The sequence below is a fragment of the Cavia porcellus genome, unplaced genomic scaffold (assembly GCF_034190915.1).
Source record: "Cavia porcellus strain 051 isolate PalLab524CR breed Dunkin Hartley unplaced genomic scaffold, mCavPor4.1 scaffold_23, whole genome shotgun sequence".
Lineage (NCBI taxonomy): Eukaryota > Metazoa > Chordata > Mammalia > Rodentia > Caviidae > Cavia > Cavia porcellus.
Window position 1 is genome coordinate 44,771,646 of NW_026947506.1, and position 19,801 is coordinate 44,791,446.

The 19,801-nt window shown below is 45.4% G+C and overlaps 1 protein-coding gene across 1 annotated transcript in view; it reads left to right on the top strand.

Moving 5' to 3' along the window:
- Positions 1-19,801, top strand: part of Abca13 (ATP binding cassette subfamily A member 13) — a 312,721-nt gene that overhangs the window by 245,887 nt on the left and 47,033 nt on the right. Inside the window, 4 exon segments of the mRNA XM_063233618.1 lie at positions 139-295; positions 3,038-3,291; positions 6,380-6,572; positions 9,788-9,897. Coding sequence (XP_063089688.1) covers positions 139-295; positions 3,038-3,291; positions 6,380-6,572; positions 9,788-9,897 — 714 coding nt within the window.

Here is a 19,801-nt window from a genome sequence, read left to right on the forward strand (position 1 = left end):
GAGCCCCAAGTAGCACTGCATCCAGGGAAGCCCCAGGAGGCAAAAACAGGAATCACCAGGCCAATAGAACTGCGTCTAAACTCAGTCACCATGACTGTTATAGCAAAGACTCCACTCCGCCTTCTCCATGCTTTTCAGATACGCAACGCTCCCGTGGATGTATCTGCTGTCCGGAGTCTTCCCCAGTGCCGACATGGCCTTCATCTCTTACATCTCCCTGAACTTCATCTTCGGCCTCTGCACCCTGCTGATGACCACCATGCCCCGGCTGCTGGCCATCATCTCCAAAGCCCAGGTTGGTTGCCCACAGCATCCCCCACCCTGCTCCAACGGCATGAGGGACAGGGACTGGGGGCCTTAGCAGTGTTGCTGTTTTTGCAACTGAAAATCAGTGGCAATGTGCCAGTATCCACCATCTTTAAACTCCAGAAAGAGAAAGCGATTCTGCCTGACAAACATGGAGCATCACAGAGGCCATGCTCCTGTGCATTGACAGTTGACAGAATGGCACACGGTTGCTGTTGAGCCAGTGCCATGTCACCATGGCATTCACAGTCACATCCCTGGCATCTTCTCCAGTGACAGCTTGACAGAGGACTGGCCGGGGATAGAATGCAGTACAAAGTGTCCCTTCAAAGTGCTGCATCTTGTTGGGCACTGGAAGGCAAGGATGGCTCACGGTCAGTGACCTGACACTCAACCTGGCAATCCTGTGCTCTTCCTGGGTCCCCAGAGTTAATTTTATTTTACTGCTTCCCACGTGTTGGAGCAAAGTACTGTCCTGAGCATAGGGTGCATGGCCGGGGAGCATTTTCCCTGTGAGCCAATGCTGCTGTCCACTTGACTGTCCCCACCAGCAGGTCACTTAGGAGCTGCCCCAGCAAGTGTGGAGGTCAGGCTGAGTGCTCCCTGCAGACCCCAGGCCCCCTTAAGCTGTCCCCTACTGGTGCAGCCTCCCTCTTGACCCCTGCTTGCAGTCAGCCCTGGACACCTACTAGGCAGTTGTGTGAGGAGACTTCAGAGTCTGCATGCCCCTTGGCCCTTCTTGTTCCCTGCTGTCTCTCCTCCCCCTCTGACCTGACTGCTCTCAGGACTCCCTGCAGTTCACTTGTGTTTAGATTCCCCACAGTACCCAGGTATTTGCAAGATGGAGGATCAAGAACATCCCTGGGAGAGGGGCAGGATCCCCAGGTGTTTGGCTCTGAGCACACATGGGGGAAGACCAGTGTTCGGCTGAGAATGTGGCAGAAAACGCCTCCCTCAACCCCAGCAGTGTACTTAGGTGCCCAGGTAACAGTTCCTGTTGCAGTTCCGGTTGCTTCTGTCTCCGAGAAACAGCTGGTCACTGTGATGCAAATTGTAAGAACCAAGAAAGATCAGCTCAGCGGACCAGCATATGGGTCGGTTTTCTCCCAAGGCCCCATTTCTTGCTGGACAGATTTTGTGCTGTAACCCAAAGGCGAGGAGCAAGCCCCTTCCTACTGGACTGTTGCGCACACATGGGCACACATCTGTCACTGACCTTGTTTCCTCACTCAGTACTCGGCCTCACCTTTGAGAAACACGTATATTTACTAAAACACTGAAACATGGTTAAGGGCAGCAAAGCTGGTGACACCCAGCGATTTGCCAAAAACATTTAGTGGACAGCTGCTGACCCTTGTAATCATTTCAGTCTCATAAAATAAGAGAGTCTTAGAGGTTATGGTAGGTTTTGAATTTTTATTTTTATTTATTTATTTTTTTTTGCTTTATTTTTTTTTTCTTCATTTTCATTTTTATCGGTACCGGGGATCGAACTCATGATTGCCTTCTTGCAAGGTAGGTGCTTATGCCGCTGAGCTAAATCTCCAGCCCCCGGTTTTGAATTTTTAGATGCATCCAATCTAAAATTTGAGTTCAACTCTACTTTTAAATGTATCTTACATTTTTATTTTTTCTAGAATTCTCTTTGTTCTGCCCTGCAACTCATAGTTGGTTCTGTGACACCATGCAGTTCCATGCATAGGGGCAAGGACTGTATATATTTACTGTCTGTTGTGTGCTAAGGAAGACTCAATCAGGCATGCACGCTGCGGAGAAGCTCACAGTCCCAGTGCCCTGTGTGACCTGCTTACAGCTCAGTCACATCACCTAGGAGCACTGATGCTGCCCATGTGTCTTAGTTTGCTCAGGATGGTGAAACAAAATAAACCACAGAAGCCTGCTGAGGTGGGGCATAAGAAAAGATACTTATTTCTCACAGCTTGGGAGATGGAGGAGTCCCAGACCATGGCGGTGTTAGACACAAGTCTGCCTGAGTCTCTTAGGAACTTGCAGATGGCTACTCTGTCACTGTGTCCTCACACAGTGAGGACGTAGAGAGCTGGGATTTCTTCTCTTAAGTGCAGGAATTTCATGATGGGCTCTACCAGCACGACTTCATCTACCCTAACAACCTCCCAGACTGCCCACCTCCCAGTGCCATCACCTCAGGGCAGTGGCTTTCAAATAAGAATCCGAGGAGAACACAAATGTTCTGTCCTGTCTGTCATTTGGGCTCTGGGCTCCCAAGACTTGTGTCTTTCTCACCTCACAGTTGATTCACTCTGTCACTCTGTCCCAACAGCCACCAGAGTTTTAGCCTGCTGCTCTGAGCCCTGAGGCCCAGAGTCTCACCTGCAAAAGCCATCTCAGTCAGCCAGGTGTGACACTCACAGGCACATCCTGAGGCTGATTTGTCCCCAGCTGTGGGCCTGTGTGCTTCCAAAAGACAAAGATGGGGCATCCATAGCACAGACACTGCAATTCCAGAAGGACAGAAAGGAAGAAAGGAGCGATGGGTCCCAGGAAGTAAAACCTAGTGAGGCCAATGCCATTAGCTTCTCAGTCTCAGGAGTAACACTCTCCAGCTGGACGGCTGTCTGAGGGGGTCACTGGGTATCTGGGCAGGGAAGACCTGAGGTGCGGCTCCAACAAGGAAGAAGAATGACCATCTGTATTTGTTGTTGACAGGAGAATAGATTTAATTTAATTTTTTTCTTTCTTCTCTGTGCAGAATTTGCAGAACATCTATGACACCCTGAAGTGGGTCTTCACGATTTTCCCCCAGTTCTGCCTTGGCCAAGGGCTGATAGAACTGTGCTATAATCAAATCAAGTATGACCTGACCCACAGCTTTGGCATTGATTCCTATGTGAGCCCCTTTGAGATGCAGTTCCTGGGCTGGATCTTCGTGGGACTGGCTTCACAGGGCACGATCCTCCTCCTGCTGAGGGTGCTGCTGCATGGGGACCTTCTGCGTTGGTCGGGGTATGTCCTGAAGGGCTCATCTTTGAACAACTTAGGGCGGGACAAGTCGACCCTGGAGGTTGGTGTTGTCATGGTTCTGATAACATTTTCTGTTTCTTCTTTGTTTGTTTGTTAGATTTTTGTTTCCCTGGGCTTTATGACTTCACAGTGATTATGAGACCCTCCCAATTTGTCATTTAAATCCAGACCCCACCAGGTCACTAGTCCCTGCCTACCAGATTTTCACAAGCCCTTCCCTCCAGCTGGCTGCTTGTGTTCCTAAAGCCCTCTCTGCTCCTCCCTCCTCCCCACAGAGGACACTGCCCTCTGGTCACCTCCCTGCCCTCACTCCCAGCACTGTTCCCATTGCTACCCTGCCTTCTGGGCAGCTCTGATCCTTCTTAGAGTGTCCAGGCTCTTTTTTTCTGGAGCGGTACACACTTGTCATGTTTATGTGGCAATCATGCCCACAGTCTATTCCTGTAGGAAAACTAGAAATTTGAAAACCAAGGAATTGCAAAAATCCTAAGCCAGAAATGTTGTGATAATAAAAGACATATTGCTCTGAGACCCCCTCCTCCCTTGGAGACCCCACATCCCATGGTTCCTGTCACTTTCGGAAGCAGCTCTGGAGTCCTCTTTCCTGAGTGTCCTTGTGACCGGTGATAAACAGTGGTGACCGCTGCTGCTGAGCGCCATCCAGCAGAAAGGCAGCTCCTAGAATCATGACACTGTGTCCTCATGCCCCTCCTTCACTGGATCTGGCGCCATGTGACTCCTGGCTCCTCCCCAAAGTCAAAATGACAGTGGAAGGGAAATGGCTTGAGTTGACGGAGGACATCAAGGCAGCCAGGGTCCCTGGGGAAGGAGCCTCCAGAGCTGCTGTGACCAGCGGCAAGGAGTATAGGATGAGAGGGTTTAAAACATGGGGGCAAGATTAAACCAGAGGGGGTTCCTAGGAAGTGTTTTTACTATAACACACTAAAAATTGTAAAGATCATACCTTGAAGTTAATTTGGGGGAGAAAGGGAAAGCTGTGCCCTCTGTGTGGAGGTAGAGAGGCCCTGCCTTCTTTGACCCCGGCTGGGACTCCATGGCCAGCACCTGCTGCTAGCCTGAGTGCAGAGCTCACTTCCCTGCTATCTACCCCACACCTGCTCTGGCTCCATCCTACAGGCTGTCACTGGTGCTCCGTTGTCTGCTGAGAACCTGGGTCTCTGTCAGCACCAGCCCTGCTGAATGCCAGCAGGGTGGGTGGGCTGGGGGAATCTCACTGGCTGTCTCACCAGGACCTGGACTTTGCTCACTGCATCCCACATGCTGACTGAGTCAGAGCTGTGTGGTCCAGGTATTCGGCATGTGGAGTACCTGGAAAGCTCTGCAGTGTCCAGTGCTGGGTGACTCTATCCTCCTTCCTGCAGGCTGGAGGTGCACACGGATGAGCATGGTGAGATGAATGAGGTATTGAACTGTGGGAGAATCCTCAGCGTCAGGCGCTGGTCTTCCACCTACCAGAAGGGCTTGAGGAGATGTAGACTGTTGCGCACCTGGGCCCCCACTGGTGTCTGAGACCGGGAGCTCTGGACAAGCCCAAGAGGAGAGGATCATGGGAGCTTTGATGCAAGCAGCTATGGGCAGATTTTGGCAGCAGGTATAGCCATGACATGATCCATTAGACAGGGAAAAAACCTTGGAGAAAAGCCCTGTACAGGGGTCTGGGTCTTCACCCAGGAAAGGGCAATCTAATATTCAGGCAGCAAAGTGTGAAATTTGATGGGTTTTTGCAAATCAAACCCTCTCGTGAAAACCACTCTCAGATCCATAGATAAAATACTTTCTGCACCTTCCACACCTCTGCCACTCCCTGCCAGTCCAGTGATCGCCCTGAGGAGTGGCTGTTCCTGTTTCACCTCTATTGTGTGCTTTCAAACCCTGTGTAAGTGGTGCCGTACACTGCCCGCTGCCAGTCCTTGCATTTTTCTCATCATCCCTGTGTGTGTGTAGGGTCAGCGATGCTTCTGTCACACCAGGCATGGTGCGTGCCTGTCATCTTGGCACTTTGGGATGCTGAGGTAGAGGGTACCAGTGCATACCCAGTCTGGGTAGTGCAGGAATTTAGAGAGACACTCAGTGCAAGAGAGATGAAAACCAAAAACAGGTCAGGGCTGCAGATCAGGGTGTAGTTCTGTGTCGTGGCTTTGGGCTCCATCCACAACAGCAACAGAAAATCAGGCAGAGAAAAATAAGGAACCATTTGACTACTATGCCTGGGGGTTGGCAGTGGTTATTTTTATTTTTTAAATATTTTGTTTTACAATAATTTAAGAATTGCAAGTATTTGCAAAATTAAGTTCTTACTATCTTCTACCTGTTGCTCTCCATAGTACTGTCACTACAGTACTACTGTGTAAAGGCCTGGACACTCCCGTTAGCCTAATACTTACCCCGTGGTCTGCACCTGTTTGCTCCTTAAAGTGTTCCCGTATTACAGATTACAGGGGAGGTGGAAATGTACTTGACAGTTAAAATGCTGCAGATGGAAAACCACCATGGAATGTGCAGTCCAGATTTAGAGGAAACCAGTTAGACCTCAAAATAAAATTTGCATTCTTCTGGCAAACACTTACTGAAGATTTGTAAGGCGTTGTATAAAGTGATGGTTATGTAGTCTTCTGTGAAATTCAACTTGTGCTATAAACTTATACCATTTGCTTACTTTTATATATAATCTGCTGTGTTAAGGAGCTGTTTATTAACAGCACCTGTAAAGTTGGTATCTTCCAATAATGTGATAATTGCTGCATTTATTTGCATTTAGCATAAGGTTGGCTGACTCTATTATTCGTGAAGCTGTGGCATGATCTGGAGTTTCTGTCCATCTGTTTCAGGATCTCTCAGGAATGTGCATTGCCTGCAGGTTGGGAGTGAGGTTAATTTTTGCTGGCTCATGGTCATCAGGGCATCTGGGCAGAGGTATCCAGCATGAAGCTGCTGCCCATGAGAGCTGAGGTCCTGTCTTGTGTTTTCACAGCTGCCTCACCTTTCTGTCCCTCCTGAGCTTTTCCAGTCATGTCCCAGGTATGAACAAACTCTGCCTCTGCCTCCCCAGGGCTCACTCTGCGGCCCGAGGCACAGGCGAGTGCTCTGCTGACTCAGATGTTGAGGAAGAGCGGAGGCGAGTGCGGGAAGGCAGGACCGTTAGGGACATCCTGGTGCTGCAAGGCCTGAGCAAGAGTTACAGAAGCATTTTCCGCAAGATCCCTGCTGTGCAGGACCTCAGCGTGGGCATTCCAAGAGGAGAGGTAACAAGGGTTTCCTTTTGGCTCTTTCCTCCTGTGAATCTGTGTCACTCTGAGTGCTGGTCTGCTTGTGGTGTGCTCAGAGTGTCTGGGACCACAGCCTACACAGTTTAGCAGTTCTCACAGTCACAGAAGAGGGCCTGCGGAGAGGGTCTACTGACTGCTTCCAGCATACTGCTTCCAGCAACCTTTGCTGATGAGTTGTGTATCTGTTTTGTTGCTTGATGTTTAAAATTTCCTGGAACTGAGGGGTTTTCAGAATGGTTTTGACCAGGGGATGACTTTTTACTGGGTACAACCACTGGACAATTCCTGTTAGTTAAGGAAACCACCAATGTGGGCTTCAGTGTTCCAGGAGTGTCCAGCTGAGCCTGTGCAATGTGACACTGCTGAGGCAGGGAGTCACCTCACACACACCGAAGTCAACCCAGAGACCATCTTCCCATCAGTGTGGTGTTCATTGTCATAGAAACCTTTGATCAAAACTGGCAGAAGCCATATGAATTGTTCCCAATTTGTACTTATGCATAAAAGGAAATCAATTCTGGGAGTGATTACCTTTAATCAACTGTTAAAAATAAAAGAGTGTCTCGTGTGCTTATTATTCCAATCTCCCATGACGTCTGAAGTAGGGTTTCCTGTCATCCTTGCCTGGGAGCGGTGAGGACCTGCTTCGGCCAGGCATTTCAGAGGTTGGGGAGGCAAAGAGAACAGCCTGAGGCCACCCAGAAGCTCCTCCTGTTAGGGACCAGGACTCCTGGTAAAGCACAGCAGGAGCCTTAAAGATGCTTTTCCACGTTCTTACTCCTCCTTTCAGACTGGCTGTGCCTCTGAACTGTCCTACTGATTTTCTTACCTGGGTGTTGAAATCAGTTAAACCCCATTTTGCAACCACTGCTGCCTTGGCTTAAGCTAAGGATTAAGGGAAAATAATCTCCCCTCTTCCCTAAGAATGACTGGCAAAGGTGACTGAGCCAAGATGCTGTTGAAATTTGGGGTCTGTGTTAGCTTTCTCATTTCCAGAACAAAATGGCAGAGATAACAGACTTGCAGAGAGGACAGGTTCCCTTTGGATCACAGCTTTGGTGGGTTCAGCCCGTGAGCCTCTGTTCCCCTGCCCTGAGTCTATGTGGCACTGCACATCACTTGTGAAGTGCACCTGACAGAGGCCTATTTGCTTCATGGCTGGGTGCTAAAGACGGAGGAAGAGGCAGGGTGAGGTCACAGCCTCTCCTTCAAGGTCACAGTACTGTGACCTGAGTCCTCCCCGGGATCCCACTCCCCAACTGGGCCTGCGTTGAGAACCAGCCCTCCACCACATGGGCCTTCTGGGACATTCAAGATCCAAAGTACAGCAGGCTCTCTCTGGATGCTTTTATGACAGCGTGGTTTATCACCCAGATGGGAAGTGTTCCACCAGAGCCTGCAGAAAATGCCAAGATGACTGCCTGTGCCCCGTCCCTCCAGGAATAAGTAACTGGTTTGGAAACAAGGGACACAAACGCATGAGAGTGTGAGCATTTTTCTGAGGAAGGGCCTGAATAAAGGTGTGGGCTGTGGTGTCACCAAGGGCTTCCTGTCTGAGATGTGCAGGAGCAGGGAGGGAGGTGTGCAGGGATGACAGAACAACCATGCCAGAGGCAGGGCTGTGGCCCGGGGAGGCGCCTCGTGCCTCGGGTACCCCATCAGTCCTGTGGTCTAACAGCAGGAAAGGCAGAGGCCTGAGGCTGGCTCAGCCTGAGAGGACTCACCCTTCAGAGAGTGGGAGATTGGGAAGTTGGGAGACGTAGGCTCATTGAAGCAGATGGCAGTTCAGGGACTTGCTGGCCTCCAGAGTTGCATAATAGGGCTGTGAAATAGGCCGGTGTGACCTGGCAACAAAAGACAGCCAAGAAGTACTCGCTTTCTGAGATGCAAGAAGCCAGAAAGTCAGTGACTGTCAGGAGCACTGACCCTTTGGCATCAGGAAGCTGAGGTCTCGGACAGTCCAATGCAGTCTCAGGTCCCAAAGCAGGTCTCAGGAAAAGTTTTGTGTACCTGACAGCCCAAGATGGACATTGGACTTGGAAAGGGACGTGAAGGCCACTTTTCACATGGTGCACAGGGCGGGACTGGCCCAAGGGAAAAACTGACAGGTTGGTTTCTCACAGCCAGGACTCAACTAAGGTTCTGAGTTGGAGTGAATTTATAATCGGTATAATGGGAAGGCAGGTGCACAGCTGGGTGTGTGCAGTGTTCCAGCTGTAGACCTGTACGAGCTGTGCTGGAACTTATAGAATGAGTGTTTGCATTTTTTTTAGACATCCTGTTACCGTGAAGGCTGCATTGCTGTGAACCCCCCTCAGGTCTCCTCCTCACTCTGAACACACTCATCCCATCCTTCTTGCCACTGTCTGAAGCAGCTCTGGGAGTCCTCTTTTCTCAGTGTCTTTGAATGGCAGCCTCGATACCCTAAATTGATGTAAAATTTTTCAAGCAATCTTTGTCACACAAAAACATTAGCTGGCCTGCACGCACCTCATTCACTGGATCTGGCAATTTCTGGATCTTCCCCCCAGGTCAAAATGACCACGAGAGGGAAGTTTTCGAACCAGACACTGAGGTGGCCAGGACAGCACAACTAAGGATCCCCAGGATGCAGGCAATCCAGGGATGCTGCAGAAAGTGGGGAGGAGGATGGGATGAGTGTGTGGAGAGCAACAGGGAGTATTTCTCAAGCCGGGATTCATGGCAGTGTGTTTTTACTGTAATACATTTAAAATTTAACTCCAGCATATACGCAGAAAGTATAATTGGAGACTGGAAGATGAGATATTTTAAAAAATACTTTAAAACAGGAAAATGAGATCTGGAGGGCAGTAATTACTACAGTGATGTGACGCACAAAGACTATTATCTGTGCCTCATTTGAGAAGGTTGCCATTGCTTTTCATTCTCTTGACTTTCTCATACATAAATCTACTTGTCTATGAATTAATGGTGGAATTTTTGTTCTATGCAAGGGTCAGGATGATTCTGAAAGTGCTGTGAAGTGCCATAAAGTTCTGTGTATAGTAGTGTGCTTGCAAAAGTGCAAACTATCAGACCCCAGGGCACTAACTATCCCACCCCAGGGCGCTAACTCAGAGCTGACTTGAAGCCAGCTGTTACCGGGACTTTCCTACGTTTCCTGCACCCTGGCTGACACATGTTATTTCACTGCCTTTGTTTCCCCCCAGTGCTTTGGGCTCCTGGGGGTGAACGGAGCTGGGAAGAGCACGACCTTCAGGATGCTGACCGGTGATGTCCTCCCAAGTTCGGGCCACACTGTCATAAGGACACCCACGGGGTAAGATCCAGCTGGAATCTTTTTTTCTGTCTCATGAGATAATGATTCAGCTCAGGGAATCCTGCGTGGTAAAATCCGGAGCATCATCATCTTCCCCTCTAGATCTCCCCTCCAGTTGCTAATTCCAAGCAGAGAAAAGAGTTTCCCAGCATGAATGTGTGGGTTAAAGGTCCAGAGGTTATGTCACAGAGCAGCTGACTGGGGACTCCCTCCAGGGCTGCCCCAGCATGCGCTGGAGGCCCAGGCATGTAACTCAGGCAGCAGCACACAGCTGGGGCTGGGTCTTTCTGCTTCTCCTTTGGATGAAGCCTGCCACATGTCCACCACTGAGTGCAGGCCCAAAGGGCTGCGTGGTTCAGTGTTTGTGCCCAGGTATCCTCTTTCCCTGTAGTCATGGCTGCACTGGGCTGGGGGCAGCACACATATTCAGTCCACAGACAGCAGAGTCTGCAGGAACAGGAAGACATTCATTCCCTTTGCTCTGCACACACATGTGTGCTGCACACCAGGCAGATCTGTGCAGGCTCTGTGGGCAGCACACACATGCACACTCACACACGCGTACACACACAGTGTTACTCCTGTGCATCGCCCTTAAACCAGCTCTTTCAGTCATGTTTCCCACAACACATGATTCCCCCTGAACCTTATGAGACTCCCCCTTAGGACGAGGTTCTTCGCACTTCTTCCTGTGTGTGGCCCTCGGTTGGTGTCTTTCTGTCTCTGCTGCTCCCCTCCAGCTGCCCTGAGTGCTCTTACAGCAGAGCTCCCCAGCTCTGAACCTCTCAGTGGTGGATTTGCTGCTTAACTCTTGTGGCCAGTTTGCCCCATAGGAACCGGATCAGTCTCTGAGTTTCTTCCACTGTGACTTCGCTGCTGTCTTCCCATGGCTCCTCCTCCTCTGGCCACTCTCATACGGTCCTTCCCGAATGTCCCCACTGCCCACACTGTTTTCCACGTGGTGAACCTGGTGTGGACCTTTCCTCTGCCAGAACAAAACTTGCTGTACCTCGGTGCCCATGTCAGGCTCTGTGGAGCTGCGTGAGGAAAGCTCTGGGTCCTCAGGCCATTTTGACCTTGCAGAGCTACCAGTCTTATTGGATTTGAGAGTCTGTTTACCAAGAACAGGAGACTCATTCCTGAAGGATTGGAGAATATTGCTCTAGATTCGTGTTTTTTATGTATGAGCTCAAATACAGTAACTACAAAAAAAAAAAAAAAAAAAAAAAAAAAAGCATTTGTTGTGTTCCTTTGAGGTGTCAGGAATCAGGTGGACATAAAATTGCCCTTAATCCTATGACCCAGTGTCAAGATTTGGATATTCCCTGCAGTCTAATTTAAATATGCATACATACCTTACCTCTAATTTCATCAGTTATATGGGTGTGTTTGTGTAAATTTAGGTATTTGGGTGATGAGATATGCATATTTCATATAGATTGAAATGATAAGGACTGTTCTGGGTATTTCACCCTTATTTGTTGTCCTGGGAGCAGTCCTACACCCTCCTCTGTGGCTGAGATTAGAGGTTGTGATGTTCATGAGTGGGTGGGGAGACCTTCCCTGTTCTCTGCACTGCACTAACTTGAGTCCTCTGCCCACCTTCCTGTGTCCTTCGTGCCTGTCGACGTCCAGTTCCTTGGTCTTTTGTCACCAATGCTGCTCTTTTCCCCTTAATACAGGGATTCTGTGTTCTCATAGGAACTGAGCTTTTGCGTGGTTTACATGTTTTAAACGTTTTTATCAGTTGCGCCTTTTATTTTAACCTTGCTTTAAAGATTTATACATACAGACATTCTCAGTTCCAAGGATGTCATTTTACTTTGTTCCCTTTTTGATTTATTGCTTTTTAAAACTCAAAAAAATTTTTGCTTTCTGAGATCATAAAACTGTCCTCCATATTTTTGTTTCTTTTTTTAAATAGCAGAATGTATTTCTTGAGAGCAAGAAGGCTTCTGTCAGAAAGAGAGAGACAGAAGGGTCCCGAGTGGGATGCCAAAGAGTGTCTCTTTTCTAGGGACTTTTATAGAGCAAAACCATGAGGTGAGGAAGTCTAAGGTGGGTATAACATGGGAACTCGCAAGGTGGGCACGAGGTGGGGGAAATCTGTGGTCAACCAATAAGATTAATTGCACAGGTCAAATTGAATAAATTGGGGACAAGTGGGGGAGCAAGTCACATAACAAGTGGGCATGCTTAAAGAGCACTGACTCTTCCTCTAGAGGTTTGGGGTGATGACTTCTGGCTTCCTCAGGGTGACAGAGACCTACTTAGAATATCAACTCCTGATGCTTACCCATAGGAAGTATGTGGGTGCATTTGTTTGATCTTTTGTCTTGAGGTCTGGCCCACAGCAGAAGGTCTCTGTCTCCCCCACAGTTACAAGGTATCTCCCCTCTGCACTGGCTTAGAGGGCCCAAACCTGTCTGATGCCTGTAATATTTCTAGTTCACTCAGCACCCTGTAACATCCCACCCCCTTGTCTGAGGAAGTAACCCTATCTGCCATGAGGGAGTAATGGGCGATGACCAATCTGGCTTCTTCAGTCAGAAGGGGCTCATAGTTGTTGATGGGCAGTCAGGGGTACCATGCAAAGGTTTTATCTAAAGACCCTTGATAGACATCAGGCATTTTTATCTTGGGCAGGTATACAGCTTTATGTGTGGAGGAGACAAAGGCAAAGAAACAAGTATGTGTGGGCCAAATAATAGAATTATTAGGATCATTATATGTACAGTTAACAAAGATTTCCACCAAGAGGAGCCAGTAATGACTTTCCATATGGACACAGATAAGGTCCAGGGAATTTTAGAGTCTGACATGGAACTGATTTGTCAGCTAATATCTTAAACAGCTGTTGAGATATTAGCAGCAGGACTAGGAATGAACACACAACATTTAGGTTTTAGGATTTGTATAAGTATCTCCTGGCTATTAAAATATCTAATGCCATCCGATTTTGGAGGACAGCCTGTCTCATTAATTATACTTATTTTTTTTTATTAAGGAGAGAGACCAGCTGAGGTGCCATTTAAGGCCCATTGAGTACAGTTAATTAAGGTCTCTGTATGTATCATATAACCTTTTCTCTGGACAAGATCCAGTAGAGCCCAAGAATCTAAAAGGAATTTATCATATGTGCTATTGATTTATCTGTATGATTTCTTGGGGTTGGCATCCCTTAGGCAAGAAGAAATTTTAATCAAAGTATGTATAATCAAAGTATGTACACAAAGGCGTGTAATCAAAGCAGGAACATTGGAGCTGACAGGTAAGTTTCCCTTGTATTTTCTTCTCCAAAGATCTGTGTGTGGCTTTTTCTCATTGAGTTAGTCTGTATGGAGTTTATACTTAAGTATGTTGTGTAGTAGAAATATCATTCTTTTCTGTCCAAGTGACTTCTAAATTATTTTCAAAACAAAGCATCTCCACCCACCGTTAGAAGCAGCTCTTCTATTAGATGCTGAGCCCTCCTGTGTGCTGGGGGTTTGGCCTGAATTCCTCGTGTTTCATGATCCATCCCAGTGCCAGAGAGACAGAGACACTTTCCCTCCCGATCCGTTCTTAGGTGGGATCTTTGGCTGAGTGTAGGAACCAAACTAACACAAGGCAGATTGGTCCCAGAAAAGCATACAAGTTGTATTAACCTATGTGGACTCGAGGCTTTTCAGAGAGGTGGAAGCTCTGAAGTCTTAGCCAGGAAAATGCTTCTGTGCCCTTTAAACAAACAATGGTAAATGTGTCAATAATGAAGGGATAAAGGGTCTATATCCTGGAGCAAGAATTTCTGGGGATGTCTCTAGGAGCACAGGAGATTGTGCCACTAGAGAAAGAGAAGAATTATAGACAGGGACTTACTTGTCCAGGACAGTGATGGGCCCTGATTTTTAGTCTCTGCTGTTAAAATTCACCTTCTTGCCTGGATGTAGGGAAGATGTCTTGTGACTTGCTTCAGGCAAGGAAGGACAGTGCATGTGCGCTGTCCTGCAGATTCAGCTCTTCTCATGTGCTCACCTTGAAGTCGTCAGAGTTCTCATGCTACATGTTTGGGACGATGCCTCCTTAGCTCCCCTGCAGCGTGCACCACTGGGCTGTCTTCCTGCTTCAGTTCTACCATTGCTTAGACTCTCCAGGGGATGGTGTCCTGGCTTTTTAAGAATCATCTTATCAGATGGCATAGAAAGTGGTAACTGTCTTGTTTCCAGAATCAGTCCTCTAACTGTGCTTGCCTTGTTTGTGCTGCAATTCAGGAAGCATGACCTCTTCATGATGTTTTTTCTGCTTTGTGACGATGGTTTAGATGGACCTTCATTTGGAAGATTTAAGAGTATCATTTAAGTATGAAGTTTGTTTTATAAAACCCTAGTGTATCTTTTTATCTATCAGGAGGGTTGATTTATTGGTCTGTCTCTCTTCTGGGGGATATTCTGGTGGCCTGGGATGTTTCTGCCTTATGTTCCCTGTGAGTTCATGTGTTTTGCTCTTGCTCATTACTCCCCACCCTAAGATGTCACCTTCTGTCTTAGCATTTTTGTGACATCTGTGACTTTTCATTCCCTGGGTCTGTAGCACAGAACCAAGCTTCTGCATACGTCTGGGGTCCTCATCGCACAGCTCTATGGAGAGCATCCTGTTTCCTGTCCCTGGTAGCTTGGTCCTATCTCTGCCCCGCTTAATCCAACCTAAACAATAAGCAGCTTCCCTGTTAGCACAAGGCATCTTTCCTCAACTGCTTTTTATGAAATGTGGGGCTCTGCCCTGACCCCACCCTCAAGTAGTCATAGTCGACTTTGCTTTGAGTACCCCATCCCACCCTGCAGTCACAAAGGGCTCTTGGTTCCTGCTTATATCAGCTGTCTGTGAGGAAGAACACATTAGCACTTCTGTTGTCCCTGTCAGCAATCCCCAGCAATTTTGGCTTCAGGGACTAGTTTCATGGAAGACAGTTTTTCTATAGTCTGTGAGAGGAGGCTTTGAGATGCATAAGTGCTATGCATCATTGCACACTTTATTTCCACTGTTGTTACATGGTACACATGATGAAATAATTATAAATCTCACCACAATGCAGAGCTACTCACCGTTCACTGGTAGGATTCTGCTCTGAGCCTGCAAGCATCAGTTTATTAGGGTCTCTCTACAGTCAGATCTCTCTGCAAATGCTAATCAGAATTTGCCCCCAGCCTCTGATGCTAACATCACAGCCTCAGCTCTAGTTCGTAAACTCCTCACAGGCACAGTTCTCAATAGGGTTCACATTCCTGTGAGGATCTGATGTCACAGTGATCCGGCAGAAAGTGGAGCTCAGGCAGTAAGATGGGGCTGAGGCAATAATATGAATGATGAGGAGCAGCTGAACATATAGGGGCAGCTTCAATCACCAGTCTACCCCTTGCTTTCTGGATCCTGTGAGATAGGAATGGGAGTCATCCATGGCTCAGGGGTTGGGGATTCTTGATTTGTGTCAGTAGGTGAAAATTCCATAACTAATCCTATTTGAAATAACAAATATAATTTATTGGTCAAGTGACTATTTGAGACTTGTAGGTGAATGGGACTTGTGCTGAATCTCTGATGTTGTGTGGTGGATTTTTCCCTACAGTCGCAGAAAGAAGAAATGTGGTATTTTTGTTGATTGTGGTAGTACTTGGTTTTCATTTCATTCTGATTCTCTATTTACAAGTACCTGTGGACAAAAGAGCCAGAATTTACAAAGGCATACAGAATAACGGCTTCATTGTATTTTATCCATGAAAGGCTTTCTCTTTTATTATTCCATCCCAGCATTTGTAAAATAATTGGAAAATGAAATTCAAATAATGCTCCTGAAAGGAAGCATAAATTTGCATCCCTTAATGGTCTGCAAGTCCCTTTTTATGCTACATATCTGTGTAATTAGTTTAATTATAACTAAATCACACTTGCATTAATTATATTTTTAACCTTGATTATTTGTAATGTTAATTTCACATTGGTATTCAGGGAATTAAATAGGCATTTAGGAGCACAATGGAAGCTTTAATTACCTAGAGAAGTGGAATCTACCTTCCTGTCCAGGAGACTGATAATTGATTACTACATAATTGACTCAGTCATTCATTACATTGAGATATATTTTGTTCCTTTTGTAAGGTTATATACTCTGAAACAGTATAATTTCTTTCTTTCTTTTTCTCTTGTCTTCTTGAGACAGGGTGTCACTGTGCAGTTCAGTTCAGGCTGGCCTTGAACTCTCAGAGATCCTCCTTTCTCAGCTTCCCCAGTGCTGGGATTACAGACATGCACCATCACATCCAACCACAGTGTACTTTCTATTTTCTTATTTACCTTGGTAATCTCCATCACTGCATATTCTGAAACTTGAGAACATTTGTATGCACACATGTCTCTATATAAATATATGTGTAGCTATGTAGATATCTACAGCTATATCCATACATCCATGTGCATATCTATATATGTGTATACACAGGTATGTATCAGACATGTGTGTACACATATGTATATGTATAGGATATTTGCATCATCATATGTATATACAATAGCTCACTTCAAACCAGCAGCTATAATTTAGAACATCACATAAGCTCTCAGCATGATGACAGTGGCTCTGAACTGATGAAATCACACACATGCTTATCTGACCAATGAACTGTTAGTGTTTGGATTTGGGTGCTGCTGGTCAGAAGACATTGCAGGCCACCATTGTTTCCTGTTCCTTGACTCTTGTCACTGTCAAATGTAGAATTGAGCTCTCAGAACTTGAAGTCAGTGAGGTTTGTAAACCTCATATAAAATAAATACCAATAGCAACAGTCATGATTTGCTGTGACTCTTATTTCCTGGGCTTGACATTCTGGATCTTGTGTAATAGTTACAATGAGATTGGGAAGAGGATATGTGTTACCCAGATTTCACTAACAAGGAAACTGTGGGTTAAAAAAGTCAAAGTTCTGTATAGAGGTGGGGATATTTCACTTCTAAATTGTGTGTTCTTCCCACCTTCTAGCCCCCATTGTGAGAACTCTAAAAGTAGCTGCATTCTACGAGAGAAAAAAATGTCAGATATAAAAAAGGAGAGTAGCAAGAGATGAAAATATGTCTTTTGAAGCAAGCTGACAGGGATGAACATATTACAGAGCAACACAGGTTTCTGTTATAATTGTTACTATGGTTATCTTTCCTTGAAAATTTAAACACTCATGAATCGGGTTAAGAAAGCACGACTTACATAAAACATTTACCACAATGTACAGTGTCACTAGAGAAGTAACATGTCTGTGGAGAATGAGATTAGAGTCATCCTTCCACGGAATAAGGGACAAAGATCCTCAACAAAATTCTTCATTTTTATCTGTGAAGCTCTAGAGTAATTGCCATTAAAACAAACACACAAACAAAAGTATCAATGCCATTGTTTACTTTTAACCTCTGGAATTTATACTCCTGATAGCATGACACAGGTTAGAATAGTATGAGTATTTATATGGCTACTTTTATTTTTGTCAGATGACATATTAAAAATGCTGAAGCAAATCAACTATGGAATAATGTAAACTGAGGTGGCCAGACAAAGATAAAGTAAACATACTCAGAGCAGGAGGCCTCCTGTGTATTTGCAGTACTGTTTAGAAGATCCAGTGGAAAGACCATTATGATAGTACATAGGCATGTAAACTACCTATAAATAGCATGTATAAACCTATTGTCTTAGTTACTTTTTACTCATCGCTGAGACAAAATACCTGAAGCCCAAAGTTGGGAAAGGAAAGGTTTGTTTCTTACAGTTTTTTGGAGGTTTCAGTCCACACTCAGTTGGCTCCAAGACAGGCGGGCATGGCTGGACCACAGTTCATGGCAGCTGCCGACAGCAAGCTCAAACCAGCAAAGAGCAAGACACACCTTCTTCCTGCCATTATATCACATCCTGACTCCACTCCTTTGTGGGTGGAGCACTGACACCATTAATCCAAGCACTATACAATGAGCCATCACAAATACACAATGCAAACTCATGAGGCCTGGGGGTCACAGACATAAACCATGATACCCATGGTCTGCTTCTGTGTTAAAATCTAGACAGTGTTGTTTTTGAGTAATAGGCATGATTGAGTACACAGTGGGAGATGTTCCATGGCGCTGAATAGAAAGACTGACTTGTGCCTGTGTTACTCTTACCCACCTAGGTTAGCAGTGTAACATAATTTTAATTGATATTGTAGAGGACAGGAGGAGGCCTAACCCAGAAGTTGTGCAGTTTATATTAAAAAATGAATAGATTATTTAAACACGACATTTTTGAAAAACAGTAGAATTGCTTTGAGATATTTCTGGGCATTATATTGATTCTGTAACAAAATAGCACCTTTCTCTTTTAGCAACTTAATCAGTAGGACAAAAAAGAGGGTAATAGATAAGAACCTAGGAGAGTACAGTGCATACAAATTCATGTTCATTCAAAGGGCAAAGGAAAACCAAGTTGTCAAAGTTTTCTGAGACCAGCATTTACTAGGATGCAAGGAAAACTAGAAATAGTTAAAATTCATATAAACACTGTTTACTCAGTGACATCATCATTTGTGAACATCGAGTTAATGTAACATTCATCACAAATGCTCGAGTATATCTAAATGTGAATCTTAAAGTTTGTTTGAAAGTCATAGTATTAAATTTAAAGGTGATAAAAAACATTAAATAAAGCAGTGGCTCAACAGATAAAATATATAAAATAGTCCATATAATGATATTGAAAAGACCCTAAAAAGGACAAAAGAACATGATCTTAAGATAATATGAAAACAAAGGATGAATAAACATTTAAAAATAGCTGTCACTACCAATATAAAACTGCAAAGCAAGTGACAGAGATAAATATTTGTGTTTATCATTATAATGATTTAAAAATAGTGCATCATTTTGAGAAAGTAAAGTAAAATAGGCACTGTTATCTGTGTCTCTTTCTAATCCTCAAAATTATAATTTTACCAGAGTTTGGCTTGGTTGTAAAATTATTTGAACTGGTAATTTTCCTTGTAGGAATTTATATATGGGAAAATGATAGGGGCTTGAATAATGGATTTAATGAAAAATCTATTAATTTTGATCTTATAGCAGCAAAATCTAGGGCAGTATTGACTCTTATTAGGCACTTAATGATCACTTTGGTCACAACATTTTGTTAGGGGATTTTTTAAAATGACATTTAATGAGTTAAGATGAAAGACTAGAATAACCTGACCATGTGCCTATTACCAGATAAAAACTAACCCATGCTGTCACCTGAGCATTTCTCTGAGGCTCCAGAAATACAGCGAAGCCCAACAGTCTCTGAAAGGGTAAGAGGCTGGCAAATCTCAGTGAGGCAGTGTGAGGTACAGAGGACAGAAAGGGAAGCCCCGATCTGGGTCCGATTAGATTTCTAAACAAGAGAAGGGAGACCTTGGGAGAGGGACAGGATTTGAAGAGATAACAGCTGGAGTTTTTCCAGTATTAATAAGACAAATGATTCCTTAGACGAAGGGAGCATCACACTCTTCTAGTGTAATAAATAAGAAGATATTCATACATAGGCACTGTGTGGTTGAAATGAAAATTCCAAATATAAAGACACAATCATTTTTTAAAAATCAGAACAGAAGGAGCACAGTAATGGAGCAAAAAGTAGATCTATGCCTATTTGAAACAGTAGCCAGTAGCCTCTTCTGGTATTTAAAATTACATTTAAATAAGTTAAAAAGACCACTGTGATAAATTTAGTTTCTTGGTAACACTGGAAACAGCTCAAGAGCTCCAGAGCTTCGGCTCCAGGTAGTGCAGACCCAGATCATCCCCAGATTGCAGACGGTCCAGTGTGGGAGCCCCAAGTTAGACCAGAGGCCAGTGTCAGCACAGCAGGAGGCAGGGG